At 54.2% G+C, this 16,702-nt stretch overlaps 1 protein-coding gene across 1 annotated transcript in view; it reads left to right on the top strand.

The window, feature by feature from the left end:
• The window catches only part of CACNA2D2 (calcium voltage-gated channel auxiliary subunit alpha2delta 2), a 585,144-nt gene that overhangs the window by 487,430 nt on the left and 81,012 nt on the right, over positions 1-16,702 (top strand). The window contains exons 9-11 of the mRNA XM_026657031.2: positions 1,160-1,210; positions 1,523-1,622; positions 14,642-14,800. Coding sequence (XP_026512816.1) covers positions 1,160-1,210; positions 1,523-1,622; positions 14,642-14,800 — 310 coding nt within the window. The remainder of the gene's footprint in view (positions 1-1,159; positions 1,211-1,522; positions 1,623-14,641; positions 14,801-16,702) is intronic.

Genomic DNA, 16,702 nt, shown 5'->3' with positions numbered 1-16,702 from the left:
CCCCCCAATGGCTCCTCCGGAGTCCGGCCGTGCTGCCCCCCCCACTTGCCTGCAGGACCCCAGCGGCGGCCCGGCAGGCGCCGCTTTTGAAAAATGAACTGAGGGGAAGCGGCTGCTTCCCCTGAACCCCCCTAGCTACGCTACTGGGCCTAGGTCAGACTAGTTGATTACAGTGGTCCCTTCTGACTTCAGTAAGCATATCTGAGTAAGAATGTACATTACAATTTTAAATCTAACCAGTGTCCCATAAGTAACTTGGCACAAGATGTCAGAACATGTTAGTATTAGAGCTGAGTGGGTCTAATATTTATTTAATTTTCTTTCTTGATATAGGAATTAGATACAATGCTCCTGTCAGATATTTCTAAGTTGTTATCTGCAAAAACACTGGAGTTTTCAGTTGCCTAAGCAGCCCCTGGAATCACGGTGAAAGTTGCGCTCCCCCCATCTCAAATGGTGCCCCTGTGGGCAGGCACGGAATTTGTGTCCGCCGCCGCCCCCCTCCCTCCCGCACGTGCCGCTCTGTTGGCCTGACTGGAGCTGACACACACACACACACACCAAATGTAGAAGTCAAACTACACCTATGGACCTTAGATCTCCGCAGCTGACCATCCCTAGCTTTCAATGATAATGACAGCCGCTCTGCATGCCACAGGGAACAGCTCTCACAGCATGTGGTGCTCAAGACACAGGCTCCAGCTGATGAGCTGTGCATTGTGCACAGAGAATTTGAAGTTTGATGCTGCCAGTCCATCATGCTTCATTTTGCACTCTCTGAATCCAGACCCGCCAAACTTCCTGCTGAGGATTCTGGGTAGTGTAGTCCAGCAGGCTATAGTTATTAGAACGGCCAGTAGAAGGCATTTAAAAAACCATGTGTGTATTCATAATTGCTACATAGAGCCCTGAGCTTTCTGTGGAGTGGACTGTCCTCCAGTTATCAGAGAATAATTTAATCATTGGCTCTTGAGCAGTTTTATCCAGCCCAGCACAATAGACATACACATACATGCCCTCTTGCCAGCCACTGCTGTAGTTCTCCCATCCCAACCTCGTCCTCCCCAGGTGGCCCCGGGCTGTGATGCGATGCCAGTCCCTTCCCCAGGTGGGTTGGGAGGCCGGGGCATGCTTCACGCTCTGTCTTTGCTCATTGCAGGTATATCCAAGGGGCCTCCTCTCCAAAGGACATGGTGATCATCGTGGACGTGTGAGTGTTGCCCGGGAGGAATCTGTAGGAACCCTGGATTCCTTTTATGGCCAGGGCCTTCTTGTGAAATTCTCACCTAGCCAATCAACAGGCTGCAAATGGGTGGAGCCAGAGTGAGCATGTAACTCTGCCACCCCCACTTCCCCCAAGGGAAGGCTTTGGGGGGCTGCTGAGGAGCAGTGGGGTCACTGGTCATGCCATTCTCCCCTCCCCTGCCCTGTTCCTGCAAGCAGCAGCGTCCTGTATTCCACACCCCAAAGCTATGTATCGCCTTGAGCCACATCACAAGCCATGTCCTCTCTACCTCCTCAGGAGCGGCAGCGTCAGTGGCCTCACCCTGAAGCTGATGAAGACGTCAGTCTGCGAGATGCTGGACACCCTTTCGGATGACGACTACGTCAACGTGGCTTCGGTGAGTACCGCTCTGAGGAGGGCAGAGGGGTGGGGAACCCTAGGAACAAGAGATGGAGAACACCCTTTATGTCCATGGCCCACCAGCCTGTGCACCACCGTTTGGTCTCAATTGGGCGTAGTGCACCCAAATACCGGGACTTGCAGCCCTCCCACACTGACACGGCTCACTGGGAGGAAATTTCCAGACTACATTTCCTTTGGCTAAATAGCAAACCCATGTAACTTCCGGTCAATTCAGACTGCACTGTTCTTTCTAAAAGAGAGAAGTTCTGGGCTGGAATCGCTCAGTGGAGTTCTCTGGCCTGTGCCGTGCATGAGACAATCCGAACAGTCCCTTCTGCCTTAACATCTAGGGAGCTGCATAGCTAGTGATCGGGGAGGCAGTGGATAGTTCTTACGGAGAGAGCGTTTTCTGGACCATGGTAGGTGCTGGGATTGTTCCCAGATGAGCTGGACGTGGAGATGCTCTTTCTTTTGTGGCCTTGTGCAAGAAATTCAGGAAAGTACCTGTAACTGTGCGAGACTCACCCCTGCAGCACCTCCTGCTGGTCTTCCCCGGGAATTAGCTCTCCAGCCGTCAGAGTGCCTCCTGCAGGCCGGTGTCCCACTTTTCCTGGCCCCGTGTCCCTCCCGGACCCAGTGGCCCTTGCACACTGGAGTGCTGCTCCCTGGCAGTGCACCCCTCAGTCTCGGGGTCTACCCCCTTCCAGGGGAACCCCCACCCACTATCCCCATCTCCCCTCAGTCTTTGGCTACTGCCCAGTCTCCATCTAGCCCCATTCACTGGGGTAGACTGCAGTATAAGCCACTCATCCCAGGCAAGGGGGTTTGGACCTGCTGCCTCTACCTATAGCGAAGCTGCCCCTCTGCAGCCCTAGTACTCTCTAGTGGGCCCTTACTTCGGCCTGCAGCCTGGGGCTCTGCTAGGCTGGAGCTCCCCAACTCCCTCTGCCCTTCCCCAGTACTGCTCCACCCTCAGTACCTTCCTCAGCTCCCCAGGCAGCCTGGTCCCTCCCTCTCCAAAGGCGAGAGAGAGAGAGTCTGTCAGCTCCTGGCTCACGGCCTTTTATAGGGCCAGCTGTGGCCTGATTGGGGCATGGCCCAGCTGTGGCTGCTTCCCCAATCAGCGAGCCTTTAGCTCGCAGCCCCAGCCCTCTCCCAGGGCTGGCTTTAACCCTTTCCGAGCCGGAGCGGGTGACCACCACGCTACATCCCCCCTTCAAAATCCCCACTCCTGGGGTTAGGGAGGGCTCATGGCCTGGGCTCCCCAAAGTTGGCCCTCCAGGGCCACCCGCTTCCTTTCGGAGGCCTCCCAGCCTCGGGCCATCTCCCGGACCTGTACCTCCGCCTTCCGACGGGCCAGCTCCGCGGCCTCTAGCCGTGCCTGGAGGTCAGGGTCATCCAGGCCCTCTTCCTTCAGGGTCTGGGTCCATTTCGTCTCTTGGGCGTAGCCCACCTGGGCCCCAGCCTCTTGCTGGGCCCACTTAGTCTGGGTTTCCTTATTGGAGATTGGCCCAGTGACGGTCTGTGTCCCGACCTCCTTCAGGATCCCCTCCGTCCCGGCAACCGACTCCACCTCCAGTTCCGGCCCCTCCGGGCTCACAAGCACCTCCTCCTGTCGCCCCTCAGTTTCCCTGAGGGGGAAGTGCCTCCTAATGTGTCCGGGTATCCGGCAGTTTCAGCAGGCTCCCCGCCTCTGTGCTGCCCGGGACTTCATTAATGATCTGGAGGATGGCGTGGACTGCACTCTCAGCAAGTTTGCAGATGACACTAAACTGGGAGGAGTGGTAGATATGCTGGAGGGTAGGGATAGGATACAGAGGGACCTAGACAAATTAGAGGATTGGGCCAAAAGAAACGTGATGAGGTTCAACAAGGACAAGTGCAGAGTCCTGCACTTAGGACGGAAGAATCCCATTCACTGTTACAGATTAGGGACCAAATGGCTAGGAAGCAGTTCTGCAGAAAAGGACCTAGGGGTTACAGTGGACAAGAAGCTGGATATGAGTCAACAGTGTGCCCTTGTTGCCAAGAAGGCTAACGGCATTTTGGGCTGTATAAGGGGCATTGCCAGCAGATCGAGGGACGTGATCATTCCCCTCTATTCGACATTGGTGAGGCCTCATCTGGAGTTTTGGGCCCCACACTACAAGAAGGATATGGAAAAATTGGAAAGAGTCCAGCGGAGGGCAACAAAAATGATTAGGGGGCTGGAGCACATGACTTATGAGGAGAGGCTGAAGGAACTGGGATTGTTTAGTCTGCAGAAGAGAAGAATGAGGGGGGATTTGATAGCTGCTTTCAACTACCTGAAAGGGGGTTCCAAAGAGGATGGATCTAGACTGTTCTCGGTGGTGGCAGATGACAGAACGAGGAGTAATGGTCTCAAGTTGCAGTGGGGGAGGTTTAGGTTGGATATTAGGAAAAACTTTTTCACTAGGAGGGTGGTGAAGCACTGGAATGGGTTACCTAGGGAGGTGGTGGAATCTCCTTCCTTAGAGGTTTTTAAGGTCAGGCTTGACAAATCCCTGGCTGGGATGATTTAGTTGGGAATTGGTCCTGCTTTGAGCAGGGAGTTGGACTAGATGACCTCCTGAGGTCCCTTCCAACCTGATATTCTATGATTCTATGATTCTCGTGGTACAGTCCGGGTCCCGTCCCCTTGCCGGGACTGACGTGTACTGTCCGCGTTGGGCCTGGGCATGTCCACTGCACGTGGCCCCATCGCCCACAGGCCCAATAGGTCAGCAACCGCCGAGGTTTCCTCACCTGGCGGACCGTCTTGGGCAGTGGCACCCCGCCCCCACCCCAGTAGGGACAATCCCACCTTAAATGCCCCATCTGTCCGCAGGTGTGGCAAGCCCTGCGCCCTTCCACTGGCCTCCTGGCATTGGCGCTCCGCTTCCCGTCCTGCTGTCGGTGGCTCCTCCAACACTCCCTCTGGAGGAGTTTCACCAAGGCCCACTGCTCCCTCGCCAGCTGGGCCATCTGTCCATGAAGGGCCCATTGCACCTCCCACGGTCCACTCTGGGTCTCCCAGCCCCCCTGCAGGTCATCAGCCCCCTTCCACCGGGGGGCTGACACCGGGGCCCACCCAGGGACAACACCTGGGGTCTCCCCATAGAAAACCCCGGTGTACCCGGGATCCATCATCCCCTGGGTCACTCCACTGTCTCTGGGCAATAGTCCCACTGGCCTTGCCCTGGCCCCTTGTATCAGGGGCAGACCGCTCATGCCCGCATTCTCCACCACTTGTAACCGCGCGGGACTCACCCCTGTGGCGCCTCCTACTAGTACCTTCCTCAGCTTCCCAGGCAGTCAGGTCCTTCTCTCTCCATATAGCTAGAGAGAGTCTGTCAGCTCCTGGCTCACTGGCCTTTTATAGGGCCAGCTGTGGCCTGATTGGGGCATGGCCCAGCTGCGGCTGCTTCCCCAATCAGCAATCCTTTAGCTCGCAGCCCCAGCCCTCTCCCAGAGCTGGCTTTAACCCTTTCTGAGCCGGAGTGGGTGACCACCCCACTACAGTACCCCAGACCCCTTCAAGCTGCTCTCACCACGTACAGCCCCGGCTGAGGACACCTCTCCACCCCGGCTGAGCATCTTCAGGGAAAGGCAAAGGGGGACCCTCTGCAGCCAGAGTCTGATGCAGCTCTCTGGAAAATGGCCCCGGCCCCACTGCCTGCACAGGGGATGGGCAAACCAGGAGGGGTGCAGCAAAAGCCTCAGCTGATCCTGAGCCATGCTGGAGTTCAGCTCACTTTCTCCTGCTCATTTCCTTTCCCAGGAGCAGGGGCTCTGACGCACCATCAGAGGGTCTGTCCTGGCATGGCAGGGCCCTGGTGCCAGCACAGAGCAATTTCACTTGTCCAAAGCGCTGAACACGCACCCAGAGTGAGATGCCTGTTGTCACCCCCTTTGTACCGATGAGAAAACTGAGGCACAGAGAGTTAGCCCCGCTGGGAGCTAGTGGCCAGACTGGAATTAGAACTCAGGACCTCCCTAGCCCCAGGCCCTTGTTCAGGTCACTTCAGCATGAGATTTGGACAGTTCAGCTGAACCTGAAAGGTCCTTCTTACCCTATGGGTGCCCCTCTGAATGCCTTAGCCCTCTGGGCTTCTCCCGCCACTAGCAAACTACTGACAAGGCGACACCCTGGCTGCACTAGTGCAGGGAGAGGGTGTAGAAGTCTCTTCCCTGCCTGTAACAGCAGTCCAGGATTGCAAGCTGTCCAAGAGTCGCTAGGGAAGGAGATTGGCCACGAACCATACACATGGCACACCTGGCCCCAGTAGGGTGTGGTCAGACTCTCACGGGGTGTGGTCAAGCCCTCAGTCAGCTAGCGCATATGTTACCTTCCACACCATGCACTCACCTGGGATGCATATCGCACCCGCTGCATCGTGCGTCCACCCTGTGCCTGCAGGCTGACTCTCATCACCAAGGCAAAGCCGGCACCACTCCCTGCCACCTTCCCAGTTTGGCTCATCCCGGTAAGGGCAGAAGTTTGCCCCCAGGGCACCAATCCTACATATTAATAAAACTGTCACACATGGCACACATCCCCACCCCACTCCTCGTACTATACAGTATCCATGATTGTTTGGCAACAGGGTAAATTGAGTGGCACTAATTATACTGTAAGCTTTTTTATTGCTAACCAACAAACTGTAATTGTTATGTAGATACTCTCTATAGACAAGTAACCTCAGTGCTACTCTGGGCTATGACAGTGGATCACTTAGCCGCTAAATAACTATGTCGTTGTGACTGGAGCTGTGTACAGCGAGGAGCTAAGGAATTGTTATCCAGTAATTTCTCTGTAGAGTAGTTAAATACCAGCTAATTGCACTCTGCTTCTTGGCTGCAAAAAGGTGCAGCATCTATGGTGCTCAGTCTTGCAGAGGTAGAGCGATAGAGAGACTGTGTCACTGAATGTGGTCACTTGGATATGGACCCTGACCCTGACACCGCGCCGTCACGACGTACACTCCAATTACTGTGTCACCATGCACACTTGCATGAAAGAGTCGGGACATTTATGACTAGCCTGGGCATCGTTTCATCTCTGTCCTCCTCCCCTCCTGCTTGGAGGGTCTTGTCACCGGTCCGTGTGTCTGAGGCCTCGTGGGGAGGGTTCCAGCGTCAGCTCGAGTGCTCATCGACCTCCTGGGTGCCATCAGAGCTACAGCGCCAAGGAAATGACCGTGGTTCTTGGGATAGGGTTGTTTTTAATGAGGGTTGCCACAGGCTCTTTTCCTTCCTCCCTCTCCATCCCATCCCTGAGCCAATTCACCCAGCACCTGACAGGCCTTTTCAACCGCCCTAAAACTGCGAATCCCCCAACACCCATCAAAGAGGGTGTCAAACCCAAGTCCAACGTCAACTCCCAGGGAGCCTGGATGACATCTTGGAACCTGGCAGCTTTGCTGACACCTTAGCAGGGCTGGTGGAAGAACAAGTACCCTGGAAAACCTTCAGAAACACTGAGCCCCCGCCATTCCTATGGAGATCAATGGAATTTCTCACCACCCTTGGCAAAGCAGGCCCCGAGGCATGTGGGACCGGAGACATATTGGTGCAGCAGGAGGGTCCTGAGATCCAGCATGGCAAGACCTCCCTGGTGTTGCCACACAATCAGTAAAGCCAGCTGATGGTTTCCAGTGAGGCGATAGTGGCTCATGGTGTCACCAGCCTCCAGCACCCAGGAGTTAAAGCAACAATTGGTTCTGTAGTGACTGAGATCTGGGAAGCAGCTTAGCCGCTCACAAAATGCCATGGCGTCTGGAGGAGACAAGCATTTTCTTTCTTTCTATAATGGGAAAGGGGGTGGGGGGGAATAGCTAGTCCCTCAGAGGTGCTGCCCTCTGCCTTGCTTAGCTCCTGCAGCCCCATTTACCGTTTCTGTCACCTTTCCCTTCCCTCCCCTCTCCCGATGTCTCCCTGCCTTTGATCGATTGCAACCGACAAAACACACCTGTGAGAAATAAATTACATGCTTCCCTTGCCATTTCCCCCATGCCGGCTTTGACGGATGGTTTTCTTTGTGGGAGATGTTCATTGTGGTGACAACGGGGTGTTGGCGTGAGAGGCAAAGGGGAGGCTGGGACTTGGGGCTGGCCGAGGGAGACGTACAGCTGCATCATCCTAACTAGCTCAGGAGGTTTTGTGGCTCTGCAGCGGGTGCTCTGGGATCAGACTGGCTTCCAGGCAGGAAGAGCTCTGGCTTCCCGAGGGCAGAGCAGGATCTAGTTAATAGGATACATGTGGCTTCCGGTAGTCGTTCTGCCGACTGGAGTAAGGTACTAGCCATAGGGCGTAAGGGGCTCACAGTCTGGCTTATCCCTCCCCCCAGATGGGACACAGAACAGTTTGGAGCAACGGGGACATTTTATCTGCCATGAGTCAGAGGAAATTGTCTCCTAGTCTCCACGCCCTCCCAGGGGGCATTAGGGGTCGGTCCAGAGTCCCTTCATTTTTCAGGCATGTAGATGCCTCAAAAAAACATCTCGTTCAGGTTCTCCCCATTGCGGGGAAAGAGCAGACTTTGGAGACTCCTCCACAGACCTGGCATTAGGGCGGGCACCGCGGGCTAGTGCTTTGGACCTGGGATGGCTGCAGGCAGGGAGAGCGCCCCATGGAAACGCAAGTCTCCCCTTGGGAAGGGACAGAGGCTGGTGAAGGACGACTTGCAGGAGAGAGGCGGGTGCGGGAGGGGGTTTGAGGTGCTGGGTGTGGGAGGGGGTGCTGGGTGCGGGCTCTGGGCTGGGACAGAGGGTTGGGGTACAGGAGGGGTGTGGGGCTAGGATGGGGATGAGGAGTTTGGGGTGCAACAGGCAAGCTGCCCTGGGACGGGGGACCAGAGAGGAGGACTCCCCTCAGCCCTCTCCCCGTCGGCAACAGCGAACTCGGGGTGAGGGGAGGGCCCCGGCACGGCCCCCCTGGCACAACACTCACGCAAGCCCCCCAGGCTGCTGCTCAGGAGGTCCAGCCAGGATACGCCCCCACCTGGAGTTGCCTGCAGGGGGTAGGGACTGCCATGCGCCTCCTCCTTCCACAGGTGCAGCAGCCTCCTCAGCCTTCCCCCAGCGTCACTCCCTTGTAGCCGGCAGCGCTGTGGCTGGCAAGGGAGCGCAGCGCAGAACTGCAGGGGGCAGCCACCCACTGCCCAGGGCAGGCAGGGATGCTCAGGGGAGGGGCACGCGGGGGCAGCAAGTGGGGCCGAAGAAGAGACCCGGCCCTGAACATTAGTGAGCCAGGCCCCCGGGCCCTGAATTTGCTGAAGCCCAGCACTGTGGGCCATACAACTCGCTGCCCCTGGGGCCCTGTCCCATCCCAGGCTGTCGCACTGGGATGTGTTCGGTGGCATCACATCTCTTAGAGGCTATGGGGGATAACACAAGGGTCCTAGATGTTCAGATTCATCTGGGAAGCTCAGCTCAGGCCGGAGAGCAGAGCAGAGGCCTTGACAAAAGTCACAGAGGAAACTGCGACTTCTTGCATGTTGGCAATTGCAGCAAACTCTGTGGCTGTGAAGCTACTAGGGGCCAGTTTGCCCCAGCAGCCAAGATATATGATGTTCCTGTCAGCCAAAAGGTGACCAGGATGTAATAGTGACCTTCCTGAGGACACCTCTCCAGCCGTCACCACTGGAGCTCTGAGCTAACCAGGCAGCCAGATGTCTGATGGCAGGCAGGGCAGGCTGGGTGGTTCTCTAGACCAGCTGTGCTCCCAGGTGATCAAGGCCTCTCTCCCATTCTGGGGAAGCCCATTCTCTGGGATGACTGAAGAAGCAGCATGTCTGGAGCCGAGACTCGATTGCCCCCAGAGCCAAAGGTCTATCATCCGGTTGTCAGTATCACCAGTCAACGTGGCTGCAGGCCTGGGGCTCATTAAAACTAGTCCAGCTTGGCAGATCGACGACTTCCGCTTCCCATCACCCCCCTTAGGTCCAGGAGGGGCAGTACATGAATAAGGCATGATCCACTGTAGCCCAGGGAAAGGCTCCCCACAGTGAGCCCTCAGTGGGCATCGGATGCGTCCATAGAGTGTGATCCTGCAAGGTGCTGAGCACTCTGGCGCTGCTCCAGCAAAGCAGTCATCCTAGGTGCCCGCCATCAGATTCATATCTAAGCACCTCACACTCTTTAACATATTAGTCCTCACAACAGCTCTGTGAGGCAGGGCAAGGCTGTTAGCCCCATTGCACTGAAAAGTACCGGGATGCCCTCTAAAGACTCACCCACCAGAAGGCAAAGAACGAAATCAGTGTTCAGTATTATTATTCCTTACAATCTCATGATTTTTAAGCCAATTTTGTGGGGGGGGGGGGTTTGGAGGCTTGACCCCTGATTTTTAACCTCTTGGGGTTGGCAGTACTGGATTTGTTCCCAGTCCTTTCCTCTCCAGGGGTTTATAATAATAAAAAAACATAATTAGCACTTCTCAAATAGTTTTGCAGATATTGTCCCCGATTCTAGACCCTGCTGTGTGCTGCAAAGCAGTCATGAAGACTCAGCTCCCGGAGCATCCCCAGGGGGCTGTTTGGAATACAAGACGAATGGCGCCAGCATGCCCTGGAAGGTTTTGCAAACTTATCGGTCCTCAGTGCTCCCCACAGGTCCCCAGCACAGCTCAGATCCTCAGGTGTCTAGACTGAGAAATGTGCCTCCTGTCCCGGCCTTAATATCTTTATGGAGGATTGGCGGCAGTTGCTGACCCCAGCTACTACCCTCCTCGGCACGATCTGCTCCCAGGAAAAGCGATGATCTCTCCCTGGACAGCATGCATTATTGTTACTGATTGATTCATATAGCACCAGGAGCCTGCCAGACGCTTAACAGGCAAGCGTGAAGCCTGCTATGCCGCATGTAAATGAGGGAGAGGGTACAGCAGCGGAAACAAAATGACTGAGTGGTGAGGCGGGCAGGCTTCCCATAAGAGCCACCATGTTTTCCCTTCTAAATGAGTCAGTATGTGCCTGCAGGGAGGACAAGGGTGTATGTAGAAGCCTTGGGAAAGAGGCTGGTTAGGAGGGACCTGAACGAGGGGAGGAATGGCCCATCAGGCTCCCAAGGAGAGGTCAGAAACAGTCTCTGATGTTGGGAAGTCAGCTTGCGTGACTTTAGGGACCTGCTTTTCATTGACGTCCGTTGGAGTCGAGGGGTGCTCAGCACCTCTGAGAATTAAGTTCAGGGAGACGCCAGTAGGTTGCCCAAAAACATGTGGCTCCCAAAATTAGAAGCCACCTTTGCAAATGCATCCCTTATCGTCTCACATGCCATCCCACTCGGCCTCTTCCTGAGACTGCCGCAAGCCACTGAAAGCCTTTGGCGTTGGCGGAAGGCAGGGCTGGAGCAGCTTGCGAAGCATGGGACCAAAGGGCTGGGGCAGAGCAGAGACAAGCCAGGCCAGCTTGAAGAGGATATGCTCTGCACAAGCTTTTCTCTTAGGGTAGGGGAAACAAACTGGCAGTTGTTGGACTTGTTTTTCCAAAGGAGAGCAACAAAATCTGCTCAGTCTACAGCAAGGGAGAGTTAGGTTCAATATTAGGAAAAACTGTCTAACTCTAAGGATAGCTAAGCTCTACAACAGGCTTCCTAGGGAGGTTGTGGAATCCCTGTCTTAGCAAGCTTGTAAAAACAGGTGAGACAGGCACCTGTCAGAGATGGTCTATCCCCAGGCCCCAAGCACAGCTCAGATCCTCAGGTGTCTAGACTGTGAAATGTGCCTCCTGTCCTGGCCTTAATATCTTTATGGAGGATTAGCTGCAGCTGCTGACCCCAGCTACTTCCGTTCTCAGCATGATCTGCTCCCAGGACAAGCGATGATCTCTCCTTGGACAGCATCCATTATTACTGATTGATTTATATAGCACCGAGAGCATGCCAGGTTTACGCCATCCTCAGCGCAGGGGCCGGACCCGATGACTTCTCAAGGTCCCTTCCGGCCCGATGTTTCCAGGATTCTACAAGCTGACCTGTGCAGCCACCTCCAATGAACGATGTCTTGTAGCAACATTGTGAAGTCATCACAACTGACGTTGCATAGGTCTGTACCCTGCCCTGATCACACCCAGCGAGACAGCCGGCTGCTTTCTCGGCCCATTGGCCTAGCCTAGCAGGAGTCAGGAGCTGTTATTGCTCTTTGTCCCACATGCCCTCTCTCTGGCAGGAAAGTAATGAGTGTAACCTGGCTATTTTTGCTGGATCCCTGCCTCCCTATTGAACGTTCTGTATTTCCAGCAATCTGTGAGCCCCTGCTCTGTCCATCCGCTCACCCCTGCTCCCTGATGGGAGGTCAGGCCTCTCCATGCTGGAGCACAATGCAGGACATTTGCTTAAGTGTGTCTGCCACCTTGTGATAAGGCACTCGAATGTCCTGCAGAAATCCTACCCAGAGATGCTCAGGGAAATCACAGCTTTCTCCATGGACAGATACATTCTGCTCTTGGTTACACTGGAGTAAATGTCATCTAACTCCACCCAAATCCATGCAGTTCTTCCAGAATTTACACCATCATAACTGAGAGCCAAATTTGGCTGTGTGATTAATTGGGTCCTGACTTTCAGCAAATGCTTTTTTGAGGCCTTGAGCATGAGCTCACAGCTCTGTTTGGCGTGTGTGAATGGCTGGTAGGGTAACTAGACAGCATCAGGTTAGGAAGTACCAGGCTGATCCTGGCCCACTCGCTGTCCCTTTTATGCCCGTTCTGGCAGCACAGGGGGGATGGGGAGCTGCCCTGACAGCGCAGCTGGGGATTCTCCAGGGGTGGGCGCACATCTGGCCGCCCTACAGCATAAAGCGTACTCCAGGGGCAAGAGCACACTGCACTCTGAAAACCCTGTGCCAGCAGAGGACAGTACGCCGACTCCTCCCTCCTCCAGCGCATCTGAGGGTCTGGCCCAATAGATTGTTAAGAGACCCATTTTCTATCTCTCTCAGATAGTTCTACAGCCCCTGTCACCAGCACCTCACACCCCGTCTGAGCAAATCACAATCTCCAGTGTATCCTCTCACATCCCCGGGAGGCAGGATAGGGTAATTGTCCCCATTGTACAGATGGGAAACTGAGGCACAGAGAGACTTTCCCAACATCATACAGTGTGTCTGTGGCTGAGCAGGGAACTGAACACAGGCCTAGCCACTGGGCCATCCTGCCTGTGTAACCCTGGTTGCTAATAACCCATCAGACTAAATCTGAAAGCTTTTTCAGACTCTGAGTCACATCTGGGCTGTCTTCAGCTCACCACACGAGTGCTGCTGCGTTTGCATCATGTTTTCTGTGTGCTTTTCACTCAGCTTGGAGCAATGAAAATAGGCTAGTCAGGTTCACTTCCTGGTTCTCCTGCATTAGCCCAGTACTGCCCTGTCTGGGTCACAAGGGCCATGTTCAGTTTTAAGGAAGCTGTGTTTTACTGGACTGTTTGTTTAAAATGGGAACATTTCTAGTCGTCTTAGCTGATAAGTCTTGTTTTTACTAAACCTAAATTTTAGGGTCTAAAATGTTCCTGCCAGTGGCCCATTAAATAAGAGTGTTATGGGCTGAAAGCAGTATGATAAGCAAGATGTGATTCCAGGCTCTTTGGAAATTACTGGTTTCTAGGAAGGTGATTATAGTGTTTTATTTATTGCCCTTTTATTCTCCTGCTCATTTTCTATCACATTTATCAAAACAGAAGCAGAATGAGCACGTCTGTCTGATTGACAATGGGAATTTTGCAGTGGAGATGCAGTGGGGTGGATTGCTGGGTTGGTTTGTTATGATACTGGTCAGAATTTTCCATATCTAGGCTCCTACATAAAAGTGACCTTGTTTTCAGAAGTACCAAGTAACTGCAGCTGTTGTTGAAATCATTCAGAACTGCTGTGTCCAGCACCTCAGAAATCAGACTATTTAGGAGCCTAATTATTGATTTAAGTGTCTAACTTCAGGCACCTGGGTTTGAAAGTGTTGCCCAGTGTTTTCACCTCTAGGTCACAGGTTTTACTTTGTCCTAAATCCAGGTGCCTCAAGTCACTGCCAGCTGACGGCTGCTTGGTGGCCTGTGTGAAATGAGTTTGTGATCTCAGTGCAGCTCTCAGGGCTGGATCCAAGGCCCACGGAAGTCAGTGGAAGGACTCCCATTGGGCTTTGGATTAGACACTCATCCGCCCCCCAGTGACTAGGTATCCACAAAACACACAACCCCCCTATCGTAACTAGCACTAATTGCCCCACATCCCTGGTTGACAATCTCACAAAGGGGATAAGATGCAAATTTGCCCAAAGACTGAGCTGTCTAGAGGGGATTGCTGCCCGGCAGGCATTCTCCAGCAGAAGTTCACAGACCAGCTTCCTTGGGAAGGTCCCAGTGTTCCTTTATTACACGACTGTATTCTATAGCCATGGGCCAGATCTGCAGGGCACCACAGCACTGCTTGACCCAGCTTCTCTGCCACCTGCTGCTTGACTAGGCAAGGCTCCTCTCATCTCCCCATCCCTGCCAGCCACAAGCTGTTACTCCCTAGCTCCCAGCTCTGCCCAGGCCTGCAGGGGAGGATGCAGATTTTAAGCCCAGCTCTTGAAGTTGTTGTGGAAACATTCTCTTGGGTCTTGCAGTACGAGATGCCCCCTGTTTCTATCCGGGATGGATTTTTGACTCTCTGGCACGTGTTCCTTTTATTGGGCTAGATTTTTGTCATTACAGGCAGCGTATTGGCACTTACGCTGATACAGATCCATCCCAGCCACGCCAGGTACAACGGCAGGCGAAATTATTTTTAGCACAACAGGGACTGTGAGCTGCTAGGTGTCCCATGGAGAAGCCCCATAAGTTATGAGTGCTGAGCAGTGCCGGGAGCTGTGATTTGTAACCCACTAAGCATTTGCCATGGGGAAGGCGAGTCTTTGGTTCTCCTTCTGCCTCCTCTCCCAAGCCGGTTGCCTTTCAGTTGGGGATTACAGCGTCGCTGCTGCAGTTCCCCCTCCACTCCTCCAACATGCTGTGACGCTCGGTCCCTTTCTCTCTTTCTTCCTAGTTTAACGAGAAGGCAAAACCTGTGTCCTGCTTCAAGCACCTGGTCCAGGCCAACATCCGCAACAAGAAAGTCTTCAAGGAAGATGTGCAGGAGATGGTGGCCAAGGGGACGACTGACTACAAAGCCGGCTTTGAGTACGCCTTTGACCAGCTGCAAAACGTAAGCTTGGGACTCAGACCCGGGGCCTTGTGGGAGGGGGGCTTTAGTACTCAAACACAGGGGCTTCCAAAGGACAAAATCCCAGGTAGTTCCAGGACTCAGACTCTCGGGTTTTTGGGGTGGGGGCTCCAGGATCCTGATTGCAGGCTTCCAGGTGAAATTCTGGGCCTCGGAGCAGGAGACCAGGACTATTCACTGCCCGATGACTCTCCAGCTCATGAGCCTGGGGACTGTGTTCAATCAGCCGTTTGCAAGAGGCTACCCCCATCCTGTGACTCTGTGAACGTCTCTCCTCTTCACCTGGGGATCTCAGCCTAGTGGGGAAGGTCCTTGCTGTTATCATTTATTATTTTTATTATCATAACCCGTGGGAGCCCCCATCATCACCAGGACTCCGTTGTGCTAGGCACTATACAAACACAGAACAGAAAGACAGTCCCTGCCCCAAAGAGCTTCCATTCTAATGCTATGGCTACACTGCACACCGGCGTGTAGGATATGCATAGCTACACACCACAGTGAAAAAAACAGGCTGTGTCTACACTGTGGTGTGTAGCTACACGCGTCAGTGAAAGGCTTTGGTGGGGGGAGACAGTGGGGAAAGCCTGAGCTTTTGGTCGCTGCCTCCCCTCTGCCAGTGCCTTTCCCCATTGCTGGAGTCTTTCCCAGACAGTGGGGTAAGGGTCAAGTGGTGGGGAGACAGCAGGACACAACGCTGCTAAAAACAGCAGTGTAGATGGGAGGCACTGCTTGGGCGAGTATCCTCACACCCTGCAGGCGTGTCTTTACTCACCTACGAGGTGCTTCACCATCTACACTGCTATTCATACTCGTGCTAGGTATATACACTACACGCCACCGAAAGAAGTGTGCTATGTCGACATACTCTAAGTATAAGACAAGAGACACCAGCTGGATACGACACATGAGGAAGCACAAGGAAATCAGGAGACAATGCTGTCAAAACAGACCTTTGGAAACAGGAGATTCTCCCATGGCCTCTGCCTGGCAGCTGGATACGCTCTAGCCTTGTAGGGAAGCCTCCAATTTCCCTCTCGGAGTCTCAGGTCAGCCCTTCCTTTCCAAGCCTCCGTGTCTTCGATGGGATCCTCTTCCAAAATCCATTAGCAATGGGCTGGAGCCCATAGGTCCAAGCAGCTGCCAAGCCATGGGGACATCCGTGTGGGTCCCAGCATGGACCTTTGCTCTGTAACATGGCTGATCCTTCCTCGGTACAGAGCTGTTCAGTCCCTCAGGCCCCTCACACCCCGGCTGCCAGCGATCAGCTTTTCAGTCACTAACAGGCAGTCCTTTTCACCATTCCCTTCAGTGTCCCGCACAGGGTGTGCCTTGAATTGCATGGTGTTCCCTTCACAGATGCCCACCTCAGGGCTCTCACCCAGCATCACATGCAGCTGCTAAGCGCTGTGTGAGGCCATCAGCAGCGCCCAGGCTGGAAAAGCACAGCTCAGCCTGTCCCAGGGCAGGGCTCTGCTGGCAGGACCTGCCTGTGTTATTGCTGCAGCCCTGGCCAGATCAATGGAGAGTCTCAGGGACTGGAATTTCAGTTTTCACAGGAACTGCTGCCTCTTACATTTCATTAAAAAGTTCGCAGGGCCAGCGTGAGAGGGCTCGGCTCAGACAGGCCGCCAAGGCGGTGGGCCAGATAAAGATGAATGGCCCTATTAATCACTGAGCAGTAATAGTCACAACATAATTTCTGTCCAGACAGCCCCCACCCCCAGTTCACCTCCACCACCTTCACCCCTGGAGAATCAGGCAGGGAAAACAGATTTGTCATGGCCAACATGGTGAGCCAGGGCTGAGTCCTGCATAGAGACAGAGAAATCTGTATACACACACCCTGCTGCACTCACACACGCATGTACACACTCACTGCTG

Source organism: Terrapene carolina, unplaced genomic scaffold (genome assembly GCF_002925995.2).
Source record: "Terrapene carolina triunguis isolate 2854851 unplaced genomic scaffold, T_m_triunguis-2.0 Scaffold235, whole genome shotgun sequence".
Lineage (NCBI taxonomy): Eukaryota > Metazoa > Chordata > Testudines > Emydidae > Terrapene > Terrapene triunguis.
Note: the sequence above shows the minus strand (reverse complement) of the source record. Positions and strands in the feature narration are given on the sequence as shown.